A 19341-nucleotide genomic window follows, 5' to 3' on the forward strand; every position below is an offset into this window, starting at 1 on the left:
TATACAAAGGGGCTGGTAAAGGTACTCCTGTAAAATGTCTTGTTGCATAATATGCTGAATACCTCATTCATTCAGCTATGTCAATAGTTCATGGCACTGTGAAGACATCCATAATTTGATCAGCATTCCTAACAAATATTCAACAAAGAGTGATTATAATTATCAAGTACCTTGGAACCAAATCACATCCTAACATGTAAGCAGAGTGTAGGGCCATTAACTGTTCATATACCAACATAGCAATATCTCCCCTCCTTCGCCTGAACCCCCTGAAAAAAATCACAAGTCAACTTCAAAGCAAAATAAAATGGAGGAAATTTGGCCCAGACTTTCATTTCAGTACTGGGGGAAGAGAGGAACAACCTGAATTTGCTGATATTTCCCAATGGTAAAATGACCACCTCGCAGAGAGACAAAACAGAAAAGCTCCAGCAGGACCAACATCTTGGCAATCTAAGGCTGGGTTCCTAAATTTGGGATGTGTCTAAGTCTGTCACAGGCATACTCTGCAAATGCTCTGCCCTTTTATCTTCTCATCCAGGTAAATGATGAAAATGGCTTTGGCTTCACTGAAGATTTTTTTTTATTATAGAAGAGAGTTCTGAAATTTAAGGGCTCAAGCTGCTTGCTGAAGTAAAGGAGGGAGAACCGCAACAGTGAGCTGGTTGTGAGATACAAAAATCTTAGTTTATTTAACAATGTTAACATGTAATACAAAGACACAAAACAGTTCTCTTTATCCGGACCTTACAGACTTTATTCCCTCTCCTCTACCACCCAAGCTCAGCTCTCAGAGAAATAGAAGGGATAGCACTGAAATGATAAAGCCAGTTACTTGAGGGGGTTTTAATTTAGCTTTTCTTTTAATCCTTGGCCAACCCTATTTCCTTTTAGTTGTAACTATGCCCATTTCTTCTTCACAGAGTCAATGACAGGTAAAAAAATATGGAAAATTCTAGGACAATCTAGAATACTGTTCTACTTACAGTTTTATTTCTGAAGTCCTAGAATTCCTACAAAGGCTTCTTTAAAAGGCCACAGAGTTTGGTCAGAGAGACTGTGACTGCCCCATCCCTGGAAGTGCTCACAGCCAGGTTAGGATGCAGTCCTGAGCAACCTGATCTACTCAATGGCATCCATGCCCATGGCAGGTGGGGTTGGAACCAGATGGTCCTTAAGGTCTGTTCCAACACAACTCATTCCGTGATTTTATGAAATGACCCCTGATTAGCCCCATTCAAGTGTTAGATGCAAGAGGTTTTGTTGTTTTTGTTTATTTTTTTAAATAACCCCATAGTGGTCACAAATGTCAAACCCTGTCTTAAACATCTCTACAAGCATTTATAGACCTAGATGTCTAAACTTAGGTCATTAAAAGAAAGGTTAACTCCCGATAGTCACTGCAATGCCTTCGGTTTTACAGCTTGTTCTGGAAGTGCCACAAGAGGAATCTGAAAGACACAAGACACCCAAGTTTACATAATTGGCATCAAAATTAAAGGTTATTAAGCACCACAGAGTAGTAGCTATCTGTTGGTAGCAGTCAGAGGACAGCCCGTGAATGTTCAGAAGGGCTGAGCTCTTTGCCTTTGGCAGCAGCCCTGACTCAGGTCAGCTAAGGACAGCATGTGCTCACCCTGGCAGACCCTGCTGCACCCACACACAGACACACCAGTTGCTTCAGAACAATTGCTGCAGCCTCATGATGCCACAGACAAAACACCACTTATTGCAGGAACACTGGAGATGTCCTGCACCCACTGCCAGCAGGCCTTCCAGGAGCTTCAGCAGGAGACTGTCACATCTCATTTGTGTGGCATGCAACAGAAGCAGCACACAAGGGCATTGTCTGGGAGGCAGGGCAGCACACTGCTCTCAAAGGGATCACCAACAAGATGTTCCTGTAGATCATGTTGCAGTTCAGGAGGTTAAAAGGGCCCAGCTGCTCCATGGAGTACCCAGATCACAGAATGCTCCCTCTTCACCCCTACATGCAGAGTGTAAAGAGAGCCAAGCCACTCTCTGAGCAGGGCGATTAGCACACACCTCCAAGAGCTCACCTTGTCACTTTCTGACTTCAATTCCTTACTGCTGCCTTAGATCCTAGATTCCTACACTTCCTTAAATTACACCCACACACTCAGGCTGGTGGTTACTCTAAAAAGGGCCATCCCAAACTGCTGCCTGGAGTGATGCCACTGCAGCACCTGACACTGCACATGCAGGTCACTGGATCAGCCCCTCAGCAGTGAGCAGCACAAGCAGAAGCACAGGAGGAAATCCTCTCCACTCATCTCTCATGGCATTCATCTCCCACAGCAACATGCTGTACCATGGAAGGCAGAATAATAATTTCACTAACCAACACTACTTCTTACTGGGTGTATTTTGTCCTTTTCTAGAACAGTCTACAACACTTCCACCAGTACTTTCATGCTTCTTAGAGATCTGCTATCAGCTACTAACTCTCCTTAATCCAGTTAAATTTTAACCAGGATACTAGATAAAGCAGTCAAATTTGAATTTTTTAACAGCATGACTCTTTTCAATAAACCATTGACCAAATCTTGGAAATGGAGTCATCAGAGCCTAAATTTACATTCACTTACTAAGAGGCAACTAATCTACAGCTAAAGGCTTTTCTCTGATTTTTATGTGTGTCCTTTACCAAACTGGAGGACCATCCAATGGCAGGACAATCAGTATCTAGATTTATTTTTTTTTTCAGAACTCTTCTGTTCTCCAAAGTCCTTCCCAGGGTAGAAATGCAACTACAGAAGTTTGAGCTCTTACACCAGACAATAAATACCAATTCAAGAGCAGTGACAGTGGTGGAGGACAGTAAAAGAACACAAGGCTACTCTGAGACTTTCAGAACTACAGCAGCAAAGAAAAATAAGCAACAGAGGAAGAATGCAGCTGTGGAGCCCCCTCCACAACAGCCCTCCTCAGGGACTGTAGCCTCTTTCCTTGTGACACTGTAATCCCTAATCAACTACTTTCACACTCCTTTCCTCCTTCCTCCCCTGAGCTTTTGGCTGTCTGCTCCACAGCTGCTCTCTCCAGCATTTCAAGTGGGATAGTTGGATACTCACTTTAAGGTAAGACCTGTCAGTCTCCCTTCTGAGATAGGCAGAAGAACAGGGACAACACAGCACCCCTTGAGCAGCACATACAGACTGAGCACTGCTGAACAAGGGTGGCATCACAACCACACTGTGCCTATGCATTTCTACAGACAGTCACAGAAAAAGCTGCTCTTCCTCTCCCTCCCAGCACACACCAGGAAGGAACCACTGGCACATCTTGTAATGCTACTAAGACGTGATGGAAGACAAGGGACCACTCTGGCATAACCACCTGAGCAAGGTGTTGTCTCTAAGTTGTTCACTACTGAGAGCAATCCCATCTGGACAGCTCAGAAACTTTACCAGGAACTGTTCCTGCTCTGCTTATAATGAAGGAAGAGTTGGATTTGCAGTGCTGTGAAGTGTCCTGCCCCCTTGAACAGCCTGGGAAATCCTACACACTAAGGGCAAAACAACTGACACTAAAGATAGCAACTTCCCAGGGATGCCTCCAGTGTTCATATGTCAGCATCTAAGAGCCTTTGATATCAGACAATTCTTAAATCAACTAAAAGGCTGACATGTCTTCCAGACAGGCACACCCATGCAGGTTGCCTCTGCAGGGTAATTGTTTATGCCAATAGGCATTTTGGCACAGATCATTAAACATCTTTCTACATTTGTGAAACCGACAGCTCCCTTCTCCTGCTTCTACATCACCATTATCCTGATATCATGAGACCCTTCCTGCAGGATCACATCCATACACAAATTACAGAGAGGGAAGGCTCAGCAGGACTGAAAAGCATTGATGTGAGAAGTCAGAACTTACAGCAGCACCTGTCCTCCTCAGTGATCGACTTCGGCATCTTCAAACTGCCCTGCAACTACTGGTGCCACGTCCACCTCCATCCCATCTGAAAAAAACAGCCAGTGCTCTGTAAACAAGGGGATGAGGGATGGCAATTGCATGGGAAAGAGAGAGGATGCCCTCTGCTGACAAGAGGTGGCCAGGACAGAAAACCCCTTCACTGAACTTCTGAGAGCAGCCTAAGGAAACACCGATGAGCTCATAAGTGTCTGGGTTTGCTCCAGCTCTGTCTGTCAGTCACTCAGAGATGTCACTACTTCCCACAACCTCATCTCACCCTCATATTAAAAGACTTAAACACTGGATTTCAACCATTTTATGTTTTAAATGAAGTTTTGGTGTAACAAAGTATTCAAATTATTTTGAACAACTTTGATCAGAAATAAGCTGTACCCTGTTCTGAGACAATCACTGAAAAAAAAAAAAGATAGCCCTATGCTACAATGTCAAAAAATAAAGTAACTCTGAATCTGAGCAGCCCTGGGGATATTTATAATTGCAGCAAACCAAGCAGCAGTACAGTAGCAAATAAGATTAGGGAAGCAAACAAAACTCATGAAGATGACTCTGAGACACATGACATTCTTGATGTTCAATTTCTATTCATTTCTGGAATTTTGTGATTCTGAAACCTGACTAAAGTTTCCAACTAAGGGCACTGCTGAAACAGGAGCCTATCACCTATGGCTGTCTTTACATAAATTTATTCAAAACTGCAGAACAAAGACTGAAAAAAACTGCCAAAACAAATAAGATTAAAAACCTCTTCCTGTGGATGAGAACAAATTAGTTATTTTCTAGAAATCCACAACTGCTGCATCATTTTCAATCTTTCAAAAGCATAAAGACATATAAAAGCACTGCAATTTATATATATATATATTTAAAAGAAGCAATGCTACTAAACTGCTTCCTTGTTCTTCACCCAGATAATATATTGCTCTAGTGAAAACAGCACACTGAGAAATCAGATGTTTTTCCCTGAATAAAAAAAAAAATTTACTCCTTAAATACACAAAGAAATTTTACTCCTTAAATGCACATTTGAACAATCAACAGAATTAATAGATAGCATCCTTCAGAAAAATAGATATTTTGTAATAAATCTGTTTCAGTGTGTTTGAACGATTCAGAATTCACCCAAAACTCAGTTAAGATAATTGTTAATTTATAATTTAGGGTATTGGAAAAAAAACCCCAAAATCAAAACCAAAGTAAAAACTACAACTCATTTAGAGTAGAAACTGCTTCCTAACCCTGGTGTAGAATAATAAGTTTAGGGTTTTTTTAATCCTAAATCACCTTCAATTTACCACTGCTCCAGGGAATCATACCTGTGAATCAAGTGTTCTTAACACTCAAGTGTTCACTCTCACTCTTTAACAGAGCAGCCCTGAACCCACAGCAGGCAACATGGTGCCCACAGGGCCACAGGGCTGTGGGTGATCCCTGAGCTGCAGTGAGGCATCACCCATGGCATGGCACTTCCTCAGTCATGGCTTAGGGATTAGCCAATCTGGAGCATCACCACTTTCATATCATGGAACCATAGAATGGTTTGGGTTGGAAGGGACCTGGCAGCCATGGACAGGGACACCTTCCACTAGAACAGTTTAATCAAAGCCCCATCCAGCTTGGTCTTGAACACTTCCAGGGACAGGGCATCCACAGCTTCTCTGGACAAGTGGCTCAATCCCAGTGGCTGTGTCACTTATGTAGATATACTGTTTAGCAAAACAAAAGCATGTCTTACCTTCAAACTCCCTTATGGAGTCCTCTGTTCTCACTCCAGCCATGTTGTACTGGGTGCTGACAGACTGGGCTAACATGCCCTCTAACCTCTCCAGCGTGGCCTGGCCTTCTGCAGTTAAATGTGACAATCCCTCTTCATACGTGTAAAAGCTCGGGATGTCACCTTGCTCTAGCTCTGCAAAAAGAAGTTTATGTTTATCAGACCTAAGTTTAGGAGCCAGAAACGTGCAGAGGTGGAGGAATAGGGCAGCAGCTGGGCAAATTATGCTCAGATTAAGTGACTGAGAATAAAAAGATGCTTGCATCAGGTACAGAATACACACAGCAATGTGAACTGACCACAGAGCAGCACGGGCACTGAGCCTGGCCTAGCACAGCCCTTGGGAGCAGGAAAGGCTGCTCTTTGTGTCTGTGGGCTTTGGAGAGCCAGAACAATGCTTTTGCTGAATTCCTGTCATTTGCGGCAGCTAAACTACACGTTTTCTGCAGATTTATGAATTTCTATACTGAGTTTGTGACCAAAGGGATGTTTAGGCAAGATGAGTAATAAACAATGATGACAGATACCAGATATCCAAGTGCTGGCAGGTATTTCAAAAGAAGCAACTGTTACCAACCGCGGGCCTCAACATCGTACTCGTCCCCTTCGTAGTCGTTGTCTGAGTCCTCATCGTCTGGGTCTGGGTGCAGGGCCTGGCACTCACACATGGCTGAGAACATGGCTTCCACTGCAGGAACACAAGTGAACACAAACCTCCACCAACAGCCAAAGCAATGGGCAAGAAACCCTGCTCCAAGTGATCAGAGGGAGTCAGAATACTCCTGCAGCAGAACCACTAGTGCATTTGTATTTGAAAACATCATCCAACAAGCCAGAAACCATGGAAGAAACAAACCAGGTTTCAGAGGTCCAGCCTGGTGCTTTAGCTTCTTAAGAGCACTTTTGGATTATTTCATTGATGATAAAGGTTTATCCCTGAACAATTTCGTCTGAGGTTACCTACTGCAGGAATCCTTGCAACATCTTATCCATCACTGAATCCAACTGTAAGCTCCACACTGCATCGGATATGACAGCTCTCCAGTGGTAGTGTCAGGGCATTAGCATGTTTCTAATGAAATTGTCACTGACACAAATATCACTGAATTTGTAATTAAAAACATATTTCCCATACATATTCCCTGCACATGTATATAAGTGAGATTATCCACATTATGTCTTTACACTCAACAGTTTCTATTTTAAAGCATTAGAATTTTCCTTGAGAAGCAGCTGCCTGAAAGAGTCCATCTTCAAGCCAGATAAAACAATCTGCTGTGTTTTCTTTCCAGCACACAGGAATCAAATCACTAGAGAAGGACACTGAAAGATCATGGTATTGACATCTCTACACCCAAGTGTCTTCCACATATAAGCAGGACTTCAGAGTAAAACACAATTGCCATTCACACTTACAGGCAGATTTGTCGCTCGGTACGAATCTGAATTCCGCAATCGGTTCAACATCATCGTCACTGTCGTCCTCCTCCCCTTCAGTCATGGGAGCCTCTTTTGTCTCCTCTTTAAAGAAATTGAAAGATTTAGAAGAAACATGTTTATTTTGAGGGGAGAAAAATAAAAAAAAAAAAAAGTCACATTTGATTATTCTTTCTGGACCACACGCATAATCAAATCAGAAACAACCTAAGAGAGGCACTAAACCTCCACTCTGTTCTCCCAAAAAACCCCATGAGACTTCCAGACCCACACGGATACATGAGACCCTCTCATAGCACCTCAGCAATGCTCACAACACATGTGAAAACTACTCTGTTTATAACTTATTAAAAACAACAGTGCTGAAAACACCCCAATTCACAATTGTTATAATTTTTTAAATCACAAGGATTTTTTAATGGATCCTTAACGTTATTGTCACGAAATCAGTTAGCTTCCAGTGTGGCCCCTCACAGGGGATTCTGACATGTGCACAGGATCTCTGCTCCATTTCCAACATTCCTAGTCAGCCAGCAAGATCTTAGAAGCACAAAGTGCACCCAGAGCCAGTGACAACTGCAGTGCTTCCTGACTTATGTACACCACGTGCATGAATTAATAAGCATCAGTGTGGTGTTTTATTTTTTGTGAATAAAATACCTACAAAAATGGCTGCAGTTCCTCACTTTGGGGCTGGGGACACTGCACTGACAGACTCAAAAGTGCACAATTACTTTCTACAGGAGAAGAGGCTGCTTCACTGAGAGTGGTTTTTATCACACACAAAACTGGCACCACCAAGAACACGAAGATGCCAAGAAGCTGCCACCAGCTGCCCCAAAAATGAAATGTGCAAGGAAGCTACTCAGTTCTTTTCCAACTGACACCCACAGGCACTGCTTGTTACTGTGGAGTCCAGCTCTTTGCTTTCAATGCAGTCAACCTCTGAGTGCCTTTTTCTAAAGAAGGGGTGAGGACAAGGCACAAACACCAGAGAGCACACAAAACTTTCAGAGGAAGAACACAATGTACCCTGCACAACTGAGAATGAAGACTCCTGAAGCCAACTAAGTGGAAAGGTTTAACACCATGCAGCAGTTAAAACTGCAGGCCAGGGCTAGACTTTGAAAAGTAAAGTAAAACCCACCCACTGTGGAAGATTTACTGTAGGCAGAGCTAATATACTAAAAAAATATACCCACAAAAAACACCCACTAAAAAATCAGTCTATTAAGGATTTCTAGATAAAGATTTTCACAGGATATCCATATTTTCAAATGCCATAATCAGAATGAATTAAAAGCTACAAACAGTATCTTTCTTCAGATGAAGGTCTTTTTTACTTCAAAATAACCACACTTGAAGGAAAATGAGGAAGAAGAACCAAGAGGTGTATGGAAATGCCCTCTTATTGTTTGTAGTGACAGACTGTCAGAAAACATTAGTAATATAAGAGAAGGACATAATGAAGAACACTAATAGCTTAAAAGCATCTCCACCTCCTCAGTCTTGTCACTACTTTCTGGATATATTAAAAAAAAAAATTAAATGCCAGATTTTAACCTTTAGCTGTGATGACCAGTAGACAGGAAGGGGAAAAGGAGATCTGCTCAAGATCTAACATTCATGTGATGCAGGTTCTGACACACTTAAAATGTTAACAGGTCTGCCAGAAGAAAAATATTTATAGATATATAAATACAATCTTCATACAAATAATGAAACAGAAATCTTGTTTTCTCTACATCAAAGCAAGAATGGTCAAAAAGGTGGGTTTTGTGGGCCATCTAAAAAGATTCATTAAAGCCTGGTAACATGAGCCATTGCCTTTTCTTGTTTGTATTTAACCAAGCTGTGAGAGAAAATGAATGAAAAGTTCCCTGGCTGTGAAACAACAGGAATTCATCAAGCCTGGAGAGGGCAACAACATTAACATAAACTCAATAAAGAAAAAAACCTCACTCAAGATGGAATCACAGGGAGACTGGCAGAGGAACTAAATTGTTTAAAACAGTGTAAGAGGGCAGAGAACTGATTCTCAGCACCACAAGCTGGGAGAACTGCAAAGAATTGACTCTAAACAAACGCAAAGCTGTGCTTCTAAAACAACTATTCTTCAGGAATATAAAATAGAATATGCAATAATTACTTGAAATCAACATTTCCTCCTTCTGAGGAGGAAACCCTGTCACTCAGGACTGCATGGGAGCAGCAAGCCACACTCCTTACCTTCAAACTTGGCGTTCACCATGACGTACAAGTGCTCCCTTGGGTAGGCACTCGGGTCCCTGGAGACAGCATGCAAACTTATGGTGGGGTAATCCAAGGAGAAGCCAACTCCAGAGTTTTCCAGCCAAGACAGGCGACTAACAAGGCAGGGAAAAAAGGAGAGGCAAGTTAGAAACTAACAGAGGAATCCACAGTATCTGATTCAAGCCAACCAACCCCAAAAGCTGAGCAACTGTGGGCACTCAGCCCACCCTGTGGGCATACACAGTCCTGGAGCTGCTTGAACAGGACTGCATTAACTGATGGCTGAGGTAAAAGACACTATTGCCTAAAGAAGCTAAGAACCCTAAATGCATTTATCACATTTGCACTAAACGCTGCCTCTCCATTTCCTCCTCACTGCAGATATCTATCATTCCAAAGAAAACTACAGAGGTTCCAGAGTGTGATTTGTAACTCAAGCTATAAAATGTGATTTTCCAAGGCAAAGATGACACTGAAAGGCAAATGCCATAATTCCTACAGGATTATAGATATGATGTGGGTATAGCCTGTATGTAGAAAAGCAGCCAGTTCTGTGATCAATAGACAGGTTATGAGTATTCCTCCACTTACAACTTATGTGCTCTGGCCTCTGCTTTCCCCACTTTCACTGTCATCCCTAAGCACAGCAAGAGACAGCACAGGTTGTCACCACCAGGATGCTGCCTCCTTCATATCAGAACAATCAACATCTTTCTTGTCACTGAGAAATCAAACTCCAGCTGGATTTGGGTGCCTGTAATCAATGATGCCACACAGTGACAGAAATACTCAAGGCCAGAAAGTGAGACCTCCACCATGTGCAAAACTCAGAATTCACAAGCTTTTCTGGTGGGATAAAACCAATGGAAAGGTCACAGAAGACCCCTTGGAAAATCTGGCTGAGAGCAAGAGCTCTCAGAGCAGTGGGAGCAAGGAATTCATTTCCTAGCCTCAGCAGTCCACTCCTCAATGTTTACAGAGAGTCAGTACATGGATCAAGAGCCCCACTGTGCTCCTGGATGCCCCACAACACGTCTGCAAACACTGGTGTTTTCTGCTCATCCCAACAAATGACTCTGGTGAAAGCTCTGTGATGAACCTGAAACGTGGAGAGGAAGCTGGCAGACCTGGAGGTGCCTCACACAAAAGACTACTGAAAGCAGCTTACAAGGAAACTCAACATCACATGTCCTCAGAGCAGATACACCACAAACAGAAGGCCTGGTAGCTGTAACCAAACTAAATAAAACAGTGAACAAAATTCCAGAGATTCCTCTCCAACACACCACTAACAAGCTCAGGTGGGTCAAAAGCTCCCCCAACAATACTGGCCATTTCATAAAAGTTTCCTAGTATGAGGTTTTTAAAAAACAATTCACTCAGAGTACATTTTAAATTATGCTTTTGTTCCAACAATGCTCTTCTATTGCAGAATATATTATGAGTACTTTTTCATGGTTAAAGAAAATTACATTGTTTTAATCATCAAGCTGTCTCCCTGAGCTATACAATGCAGGGAGAATTGAAAGGAGACCACAAAGAACCCAGAAAACATCTTCCAGAATAACCAGACTGATTTCTGCCTAGTAAGAACAGTCCCCACATGATTAATGCAACATGAAAGGCTTCCCAGAACCAGAGTAGTTATTAACAGCACCGTCTACTCCCCTGTCAACAGAGGAGAGCAGCCATGGTTTTAATTATAGAATGGTTTGGATTGGAAAAGACTTGAAAGACCCTCTAATTCCAATCCACTACCTTGGTCAGGGACACCTTCCACTAGACCAGGATGCTGAGCTCCATCCAACCTGGCCTCGAACACTTCCAGGGATGGGGCATCCAGTGCTTCTCTAGGCAACCTGTGCCAGGGTCTCACCCTGCTCACAGTAAAGAATTTTCTCCTAATAACCAACCTAACACTTCCTTTTGAAGCCATTCCTACTTGTCCTGTCACTACAGCTCCTGTCGAGCCCCACTGTGGCTTCCCTGCACGCTCCTTCTGATACTGGAAGGTTGCCAGGAGGTTTCCACACGACTTTCTCTTCTCCAGGCTGAACAACCCCAACCTTCTCAGCCTGTCCTTGAAGCAGAGGTGCTCCAGTCCCATTATCAACTTTGTGGGGTCTGCTGGACTTGCTACAGGAATTCCAGGTCCTTCTCATGCTGGGGATTCCCGAGCTGGACACAGCACTCCAGCTGGGGTCTCTCAAAGCAGTGGGGCAGAATTCCCTCTTGCCCAGCTGGCCACGCTGCTTTTGTTGTAGCCCAGGACACAAGTGACTTGCTGGGCTGCAGGTGCAGATTCCTCCAGCGTGCCGGTTTTACAGGATGGTCTGGGCGGGAGGGAGCCTTACCGCTATCCCGTGGGCAGGAACACTTCCCAAGCTCCATCCAGCCCGGCCCTGAATGTCCCAGCCAGCCGGCTCTCCGGCCCTGCTGCTCCCTCCCGCCCGGTTTAAAACGAGCAGGAGCAGCGGGACACCCGGCAGAGCTCAGAGCCCCTGAGGGCTCCCCCAGGGCGGCCCTTCCCCGCACCCGCCGCGGGCCCTCGGCCGGCCCGAGGCTCCCGGCCCCGTGTGCCCGCACCTCTCGGCGATGTACAGCGTGCCGGAGCCCAGGCTGCGCCCCGCCAGCAGCGCCTCCGTGTCCGCCTGCTGGTGGCGGACGCCGTCGGCCGGCGGCGGGAAGCGCTTCAGGAAGCTCATGGCGCCATCGCCGCCGCCCTGCTCCACCATGGCGGCCGCCGGAAGCGGAACGCGCCGCGTGTGATGCGGATCCGCCGGGATGCGATGGCACCGCCCCGGGACGCGGTGTCACTATCACGGAACGCCATGGAACCGCCTCGAAACGCGATGTCACTGTCACGGAACGCCATGGAACCGCCTCGAAACGCGATGTCGCTGTCCCGGGGCGGCGCTCCCGCAGCGCTGCGCTCTGGGTGCCGCGGGAGGGTCCGAGAGGAGTCGCCTCCGTGTGGAAAAGAGCAGAGGGGAGCGCTGAGGTGATCGCCGAGGGCTGGAGAACCTCTGCTGGGGGGACAGGCTGAGAGCTGTTCTCCGAAGAGAAGGCTCCAGGGAGCGAGATTAGATATTGGGAAGGAATTCTTCCCTGTGAGGGTGGAACTGGCACAGGTTGCACAGAGAAGCTGTGGCTGCCCCATCCCTGGAAGTGTTGAAGGCCAGGTTGGATTTGGCTCTGAGCAACTTGGAACAAGATGGTTGGAACATGTCTTTAATGTTCCTTCCAACCCCAAAAGTTCCGATTCTACAATTGACAGCACCAAGAGCAGTCACAGAACCACTGAATATCCTGAATTGGAAGGGACCCACAATAATCATCGAGTCCATCTGCCAGCCCAGCACAGGACACCACAAGAATCACACCTCGTGCTGGAGAGTGTTGTCCAAATGCTTCCTGATCTCTGCCATATCTATTTTAGCCTGTTAGTCCCATTAGACAGGTGACAGAGGGAAAGATAATAAACAAGAACAAATAAACACACCAGCTTCTCAATTACCATTATTGGATGCTGGAAGGGGAATTTCTAGGTGGGTGACCAGCACTCGATGTCTCATAAATACACACAGAGAAGAAAAAGAAAATCACAAGTACCTGAATTGCTTAGGGGGTATCCAGTTGATACCCCCAGCAGTGCTGAAGCTGGGGTCAGCAGCCCGGCACGACTGCAGTACCTGTGAGCAGGGGGTCTCAGGACAGCACACTGCAGGGATGGAACCTGCCACACCCTCACAAGCACTGGCCCTTCTTCTTCCCCCAGATTTACACCATTACTCTGGCTACTGCAGTGAGAAAAGTGATTAATTACTGATGCATCAATGAAGTACATCTCTGTCAGGGGATGCTTCTGTTAATGTCATCAGTGAGACAGCATCACCGCAAACATCCCTTCTCCCTGACTTGTCAGGATGGCAAACATTCCTTACATAGCAACATATCAAAAACCTGTGCAAGTTGTTAGCTTGTCATGGATGTCAACCTTCCCTTTTATCAGTTTAAATTTCCTTTTTAGGAGTTATTTATCTACCTGTGCACAAACATGGGTTCTCACAAACATGAACCAATTATTAACAAGATTATTTCTCCATCTTTCCTTTATCTGGATGTTCCTAGCTATGGTCTTGGATAGCAAAGAGCAGAGCATAACATGGTTCTCTTAGTCTGAGCTATTGACAATACTTTGGAAAGCTGCTAAACCATGCCTACCCATTTTGGATATTAATTATGCAAGAAATAATTGTTACTCATACAAATAATCACCTAGACCAAAATGAAAGCAAATTCCACAATTAAGTGATATTTAAACACTGCTGGAATAGCTTGAGAAAAAACAACACAGGCAACAGAAGATGAGGAAAGGGGAATTTCTCAACCATCTTCAAGTTTGCCACATCAAGACAAGTGGTTAACTGGAAACAAAAATTTGCAATTCATCCAAGAACACAGATCAGACTATGGGAGCTGGTGGGAAGAGATCCAAATACATGGAAATACCATTCACTACACTTCGTGGTTACAAAGTAATGCTCCAGTTCATGTCACTCCTGTCCACTCTTACCTAATGTGGCTGTCATCAGAGAGTCACTGAAAAGTTCTCACCACCTTTGTAGTTAACTCCAAATCACACAACTACTTTAGGTCATTATAAATTAGGATTTCTGAGTGGTTGGGGTTGAATTATTGCTGGTTGAAGCCGCTGCAATGGAGTAGTACAGAGTTTATTTCTCTTCCTGCATGCAAATGTGAGTCTTTCTTCTGTGGCATACCATTCTTCCAAAAGAAAATGGGAAAAAAGATAGCTTAAGCCCAGGCAGGAAGTTGTTTTGAGGATGAGGCATTAAAGGAGGAGGAGAAATCCACACCTTCCTTATTTACACAATCAAGACACTTCACTGGAGTACCAAGTGCTGCACCTAAGAGAAGCTTAGAGGGGGAAGGCAGACGTTTCCTCTAAGTTGGAATGGAACAGAATGGCATTCCCTGAAACTCTTCTTCAGCTGTAAGAGCTTTAATAAGTGAGTTAGGATCCAGCCCCATACTGATGTCTGAACACTGGATGTCCAACAGAGATTTAGTCAACCAGGGCCATGTTTAGAGGCAATGGAGAGCAGCAGGTACCTTGACAGTGTTGTCACCTTAGCACAGAAGGCAGGACTCACCATCTGGGGCACTTGTTTCTCTCCACAGCATTGCCTGCCATAAGGTGGCCAGTTGAGACTTAGATACCCAGAATCTGTTAAAAATGGAAGTGTAAATTTTTGGCAGTAGATTTGGAGCAAGAGGATGCATTTCACAGCAATTTCTCACCATAGACAAACATGCAGCAGCTTGACTGCAGCCACAGACACATTCAAAATAAAGATTGACAGGCTTTAGCAATTCACACAGAGAAGCCACTGCCTTCTTCAATTGTTTCCTTCTCCCTGACTTTCTCCTGCTGAAGTCCCGAAACATCATCCATTTCCATTGCCATTGCCACATGTCAGAACAACTGTTTCTTCAGCATGTCTCTGCAGACTTCCATTTCTTCCCCCCATTTTTCCCAGGTTTTAGACATCTCAGACTAAATAAATGAACGTGGCTCCTCTGTCAGGAGCACCACGTGGACACCTCATGGCTGTCTGCTGGCACAGCCTTCCTGGGCACAGCGCTGGCTGCAGGCACACTGGTTTTTGTCAACTGACTGCAACATCACTATGAGATGAGATATAGAAAGTACATAAAGGATGCAACACAAACAGAAAACCATCGTGGCTGCAAAAACAAATCCATCAGGTCATCCCCACCATCAGCCAGAGCTGCTTAATGAAAGGAAGGTTCTGTCAGTTGAGCTGCCATAACAAAACCAACATAAACCAGGAGTTGCCCATTCCCATGGCAGGCAGTGGCACCATCACAGGCTGGAATAATACACAGCAGCCATTACTCAGTGCTTGTTCTAAAACTAAAAAAGGTATGTACATGTGTAATGCCCATTAAAAAGCACTTGTATCTGCCATACACATTATACTTTGTACATCAAGTTATTTCAATTTTTTTTTATTATGACAATTTACATGTCATATTTATATGAAAGAAATGACAGTAGATATTATAACAAAACCATTAGGAAAGAAAAGTTACACAATTAGGCCTACAAGCTATAAAATGGCTTCAGGCCCAGCTTATACACAAAGAGTTCTGACCAGACTGTAGTGAGAGACAACGCTGAACAATTCATTAACAAAAATATTGGCACCAGCCTTAACATTTTTTCTTACTTCATTTACAAGGAATACAGTATTTAAACAGTTGTGTACTGCAAATCTAAAAACATTAGCTGTTAATAAACTGCAGTTAACCCTTTGAGCACTATGCCACCATGCTTTCCATTTAAAAAATTTTTAACGCAGCATGTTTTACATGCACGTGATATTACTAGTGGGAGGGAAAAGACAGTGAAAGCACCACCCAATTTATGTGCAACAAGAATAACACTTCCAGTTTTTTCAAGGTATCTCCCCCCCTTCTCACACACACAGTGTGTGTCCCCTGGGTCCTTTCCCTTTGATATTGTAGCAAGTCATGATTGAAGAGAGACTGAAAAAAAACAAGGTTCAGGACTCAAAAAATGCAAGGATTAAACGCCACATAAAGAGCTTCGCTTGTGGAACTTTACCATGTTAATTCTTTAGAGAAAGAAAACAAAAGATGAGGCCAGCTGTGGAGACCATTTTTAAGGAACTCAAGGTGTCTCTGCAAACATACAAACAGCAGATAGGAGCAACACAAAATGGTAATTCATGTAAGCATATCTTAAATTTTAAGAGACCTATCTGGCATATTTGATCCAGTTCTCAAAAGAATACTGGAGGGTAAGCATCCACATGGGACACTGAGAATCCCCGATGTTTGTCTCATGGACAGGATCTGTGCCTGTGTGAGAACTGCCCTGCACCCAGGAATGGTGACATTATGCATTTGATCAGTGCCATCTGTCCCCTGGCTGCAGCAGGAGAGCTGTGAAACACGGGCAGGAACCAGCAACTGCATTGGCAACACAGCAGTTTAATGCCAGTTTAGGGGGAGGAGCATCCTATGACTTGAATATAGGGTAGGAATAAGGTACTGTACAAGATTTTAGAGTCCATATAATGAGTACAAAATGAAAAACTAAACAAGGCTTACAGCTTTATGTTTTGACTTCTTTTTCTGCCACTACCTTGAGTGGCAGATTAGTATCTATTAAGGACTTTTATCTGTTCTAACTAACAAACAGTGGTTACTAGGTCTATCGTGTATCTTTGCAGAGGGACTTTATCCCTGTAGAACCACTTAAGTTCTGACAGACTGATCCAAGTTCAGTTGTGTGGGACACAGTAAGAGGAACAAACAAGAAAGTAAACTGTGTGAACTCCGACTATCATCCCTGGAGACAAACACAGTCATAATATTCTATGAACTGATCCTAAGTTTTTCTACATCCACATTGCACTGATGTAACAACATTATTTATTCCCTCAAGGAAGGAGACATCAAGTACACTTTCCAGTTACTTTGAAAATCAGGATGAGAAAAGAAAGAGTATTGGGATGATTCTCCTAAATGGAGACCATCCTTTGGAAATCCAGCCTTTAAAGAGCAAGTCACAAGTAGTTTCTAGGCCTGTCCAAGATCTGTCTTGCAAATGGCATTAGTTTGCATACATAGTATTCTGTTCCACTTCCTTCCATCCATTCCCCATCTCCCCTTGTTATTGGAACAACCATCCAAACATCAGGAGCAAGTGACTCTGTCTGCACCTGGGGAACCAGTGAGACTGACTATACACAAAGTGCTGCAAAGTGCACGAAGTAAACCAGCCGAACAAACGGAGCCGTGGCTCAGCTCTCCTCTGGGGCTGTATGGAGCAACAGCAGATCTACTGGCAGGCACATGTGCCCCTCTAATGCAGTGCTGTCCCCTCTCCTGCCTCTCAGCTAGGTGTGGGGGGCCAGCACATACAAGAGTCCAAAACCCCAGTTGTAAGACTTGCTTTCAATTGCAGTTGAATCGGAATGCTTTACACCACAGATTCAACTATAAAGACTTAACTACTTCAGCGTGTTTTATTCTTTCCCCCAGAATCTTTTATTTATGTGTCATACTAAGCAATATACATCTTTTGCAATATACAAAGTAAGTTAAATTACTCTGAAGTGTTGGGACAATCATTCCCAGGTTTTTGTTGTTTGGAGCTACCTCAGTTAGTCACACCTAATCTAAAAGAAGAGCTTGGTGAGTGATGTGACTTTCCGAAGTGACTAGTAATCCTCAATACCCCAAGTGCTTGGTCTCCAGAAATAATTTCCAACTGATTAATATTTCTGAAGCCAGAGCTCTCTATTAGGTCTCAAACTGGATAAAGCATCAAAACTTCATCATAGAATTTTTCTTATATCAGGATATACCAGTAAAAACCGACCAAACCAAAATAACAACAATTTTTAAAAAACCCAAATGGATAGCATCTGCTAGATCTTTTTATTTTCTGCCTTCCAACATTTCAAGTGTGATACAGCCCCTATGCTAACTGTTAGGGAAGGGGAGGCAGAAGAGACTACCAGCAAATGTGATCTTGATCCTGTAAATCCCTACTTCAGACAATACCCTAAATGCTTCTATGGAAGTTTTAAATACTTAAGGACTTGTAAAATTCTGCTGCCTTATTTCTAGAGATTCCCATACCATATGTTTTCCCCCCCAAGTTACTGTTTTGCTTGAAGATACTTTATCTTCACATATATTTATATATATTTAAGGATTTTATATACCCACCAAATCAGAAGCATACATCAAATGCAAATACATACCTAGAGTACACACTGCACATCAGAATCACGTTACAAGTCTGTGAATAGTAGTCACTGCACATTTATCAAACCCAATTTTCAAGGTCTGTATAAAGCTTTTTTGAACTAGGTGATACAAATCTCTTTGTCAGACCAGTTCTGTGGGCGAGCATTACTGCCATGATTTATTTAAATCACCGTGTACAAAGTGAATTTTAAAAAGCAGGTGCTGTAAAAATTCCTTGTTTACTTTTCAAAAAAGAAGTCTGTAAAAATATGCAATACAAAATCATTATTTGAAGGTTTAGACTAAAGCTTCCTGCAGAAGAAAACTGAAAACCATGTTATAAGCACCTGAAAACAGAGGTATAAAATGGACCCCCTGAAAATGAAGGATTAAAATTATAAAACAGTTGCAGCATCTGGATACCAGTGTAGTTCAAATAATAGATGTGAAGAGAAATCAGAACAAGTGTACCACTACCATGCAATTTTTCTTTTACCCCTTGATCTTCTCAATGTAAGGTCTCTTTCCAAGAGTTCAGACACAGCAATTAGAAAACAGAAGTGAACAGAAAACAAGTCCAACTAAGTCATTAGCTCCCATAATATGGAGAGTAACTGAGACACTTAATACAACAAAATCTTGAAGGTGACACTTCAAAAATGAGCTTTTTAGAAAAAAGCTTCTCTTGTTTCTCCTAAGTGCTGCTAGACCAGGACAACCTTTTCATTCGAAAAAATAATCAGGGAGATGCAGTGGTTTCATAATGTAATTCAGCATGTACAAAATTAAAGTATCAAAGAGTTGATTGTTCAGCACTGACCTTGCTAACTAGGGATTTTTAAATGTGATGTCATTTTCCATCTTATATCAAGAACATGCTCAGGTTTATCAGACTCAACAACCAGAAGACAACAACTGTGGTGAAACCAACCCAGCTGTTAATTCTATGCCCATTCTGCTTAGATTAACACACCCCATTCATTACAGCAGAGCAGCCCCACTTGTGTGCTTTTTGTCTCTAACTCACAGAAGCTCCACGCAGGGAAGCAAACACCTAGCATTTATCTTGGTGGCACAAAAAAAAC

General features: G+C 43.3%; 1 protein-coding gene across 2 annotated transcripts; it reads right to left on the minus strand.

The window, feature by feature from the left end:
* Nucleotides 1–1266: 1266 nt before the first annotated feature.
* On the minus strand, nucleotides 1267–12193 carry CLNS1A (chloride nucleotide-sensitive channel 1A). 2 transcript variants are annotated; one of them, XM_079300080.1, is made up of 7 exons: nucleotides 12008–12193; nucleotides 9398–9534; nucleotides 7148–7252; nucleotides 6309–6419; nucleotides 5693–5866; nucleotides 3909–3985; nucleotides 1267–1451 (listed from the first exon to the last, which is right to left on the minus strand). In XM_079300080.1, the coding sequence occupies exons 1-6, from the start codon at nucleotides 12154–12156 to the stop codon at nucleotides 3918–3920; spliced, it is 744 nt and encodes a 247-aa protein (XP_079156206.1). In that variant the 5' UTR covers nucleotides 12157–12193; the 3' UTR covers nucleotides 1267–1451; nucleotides 3909–3917. The 2 variants fall into 2 exon arrangements, with proteins under 2 accessions (XP_079156206.1, XP_079156205.1); XM_079300079.1 differs by having other exon boundaries at nucleotides 3901–3985; nucleotides 12008–12191.
* Between the last annotated feature and the right edge of the window lie 7148 nt (nucleotides 12194–19341).

Source organism: Erithacus rubecula (genome assembly GCF_903797595.1).
Source record: "Erithacus rubecula genome assembly, chromosome: 1".
NCBI classification, from domain to species: domain Eukaryota; kingdom Metazoa; phylum Chordata; class Aves; order Passeriformes; family Muscicapidae; genus Erithacus; species Erithacus rubecula.

Excerpts from the sequence above, each read along its gene's own strand:
- CLNS1A (XM_079300080.1), bottom strand. The coding sequence starts at position 12,156 with ATGGTGGAGCAGGGCGGCGGCGATGGCGCCATGAGCTTCCTGAAGCGC. Across the intron at positions 7,253-9,397 it reads GGTGAACGCCAAGTTTGAAG|AGGAGACAAAAGAGGCTCCC; the intron begins GTAAGGAGTGTG and ends ATTTCTTTAAAG. Across the intron at positions 5,867-6,308 it reads GTACGATGTTGAGGCCCGCG|AGCTAGAGCAAGGTGACATC; the intron begins GTTGGTAACAGT and ends TTCTTTTTGCAG.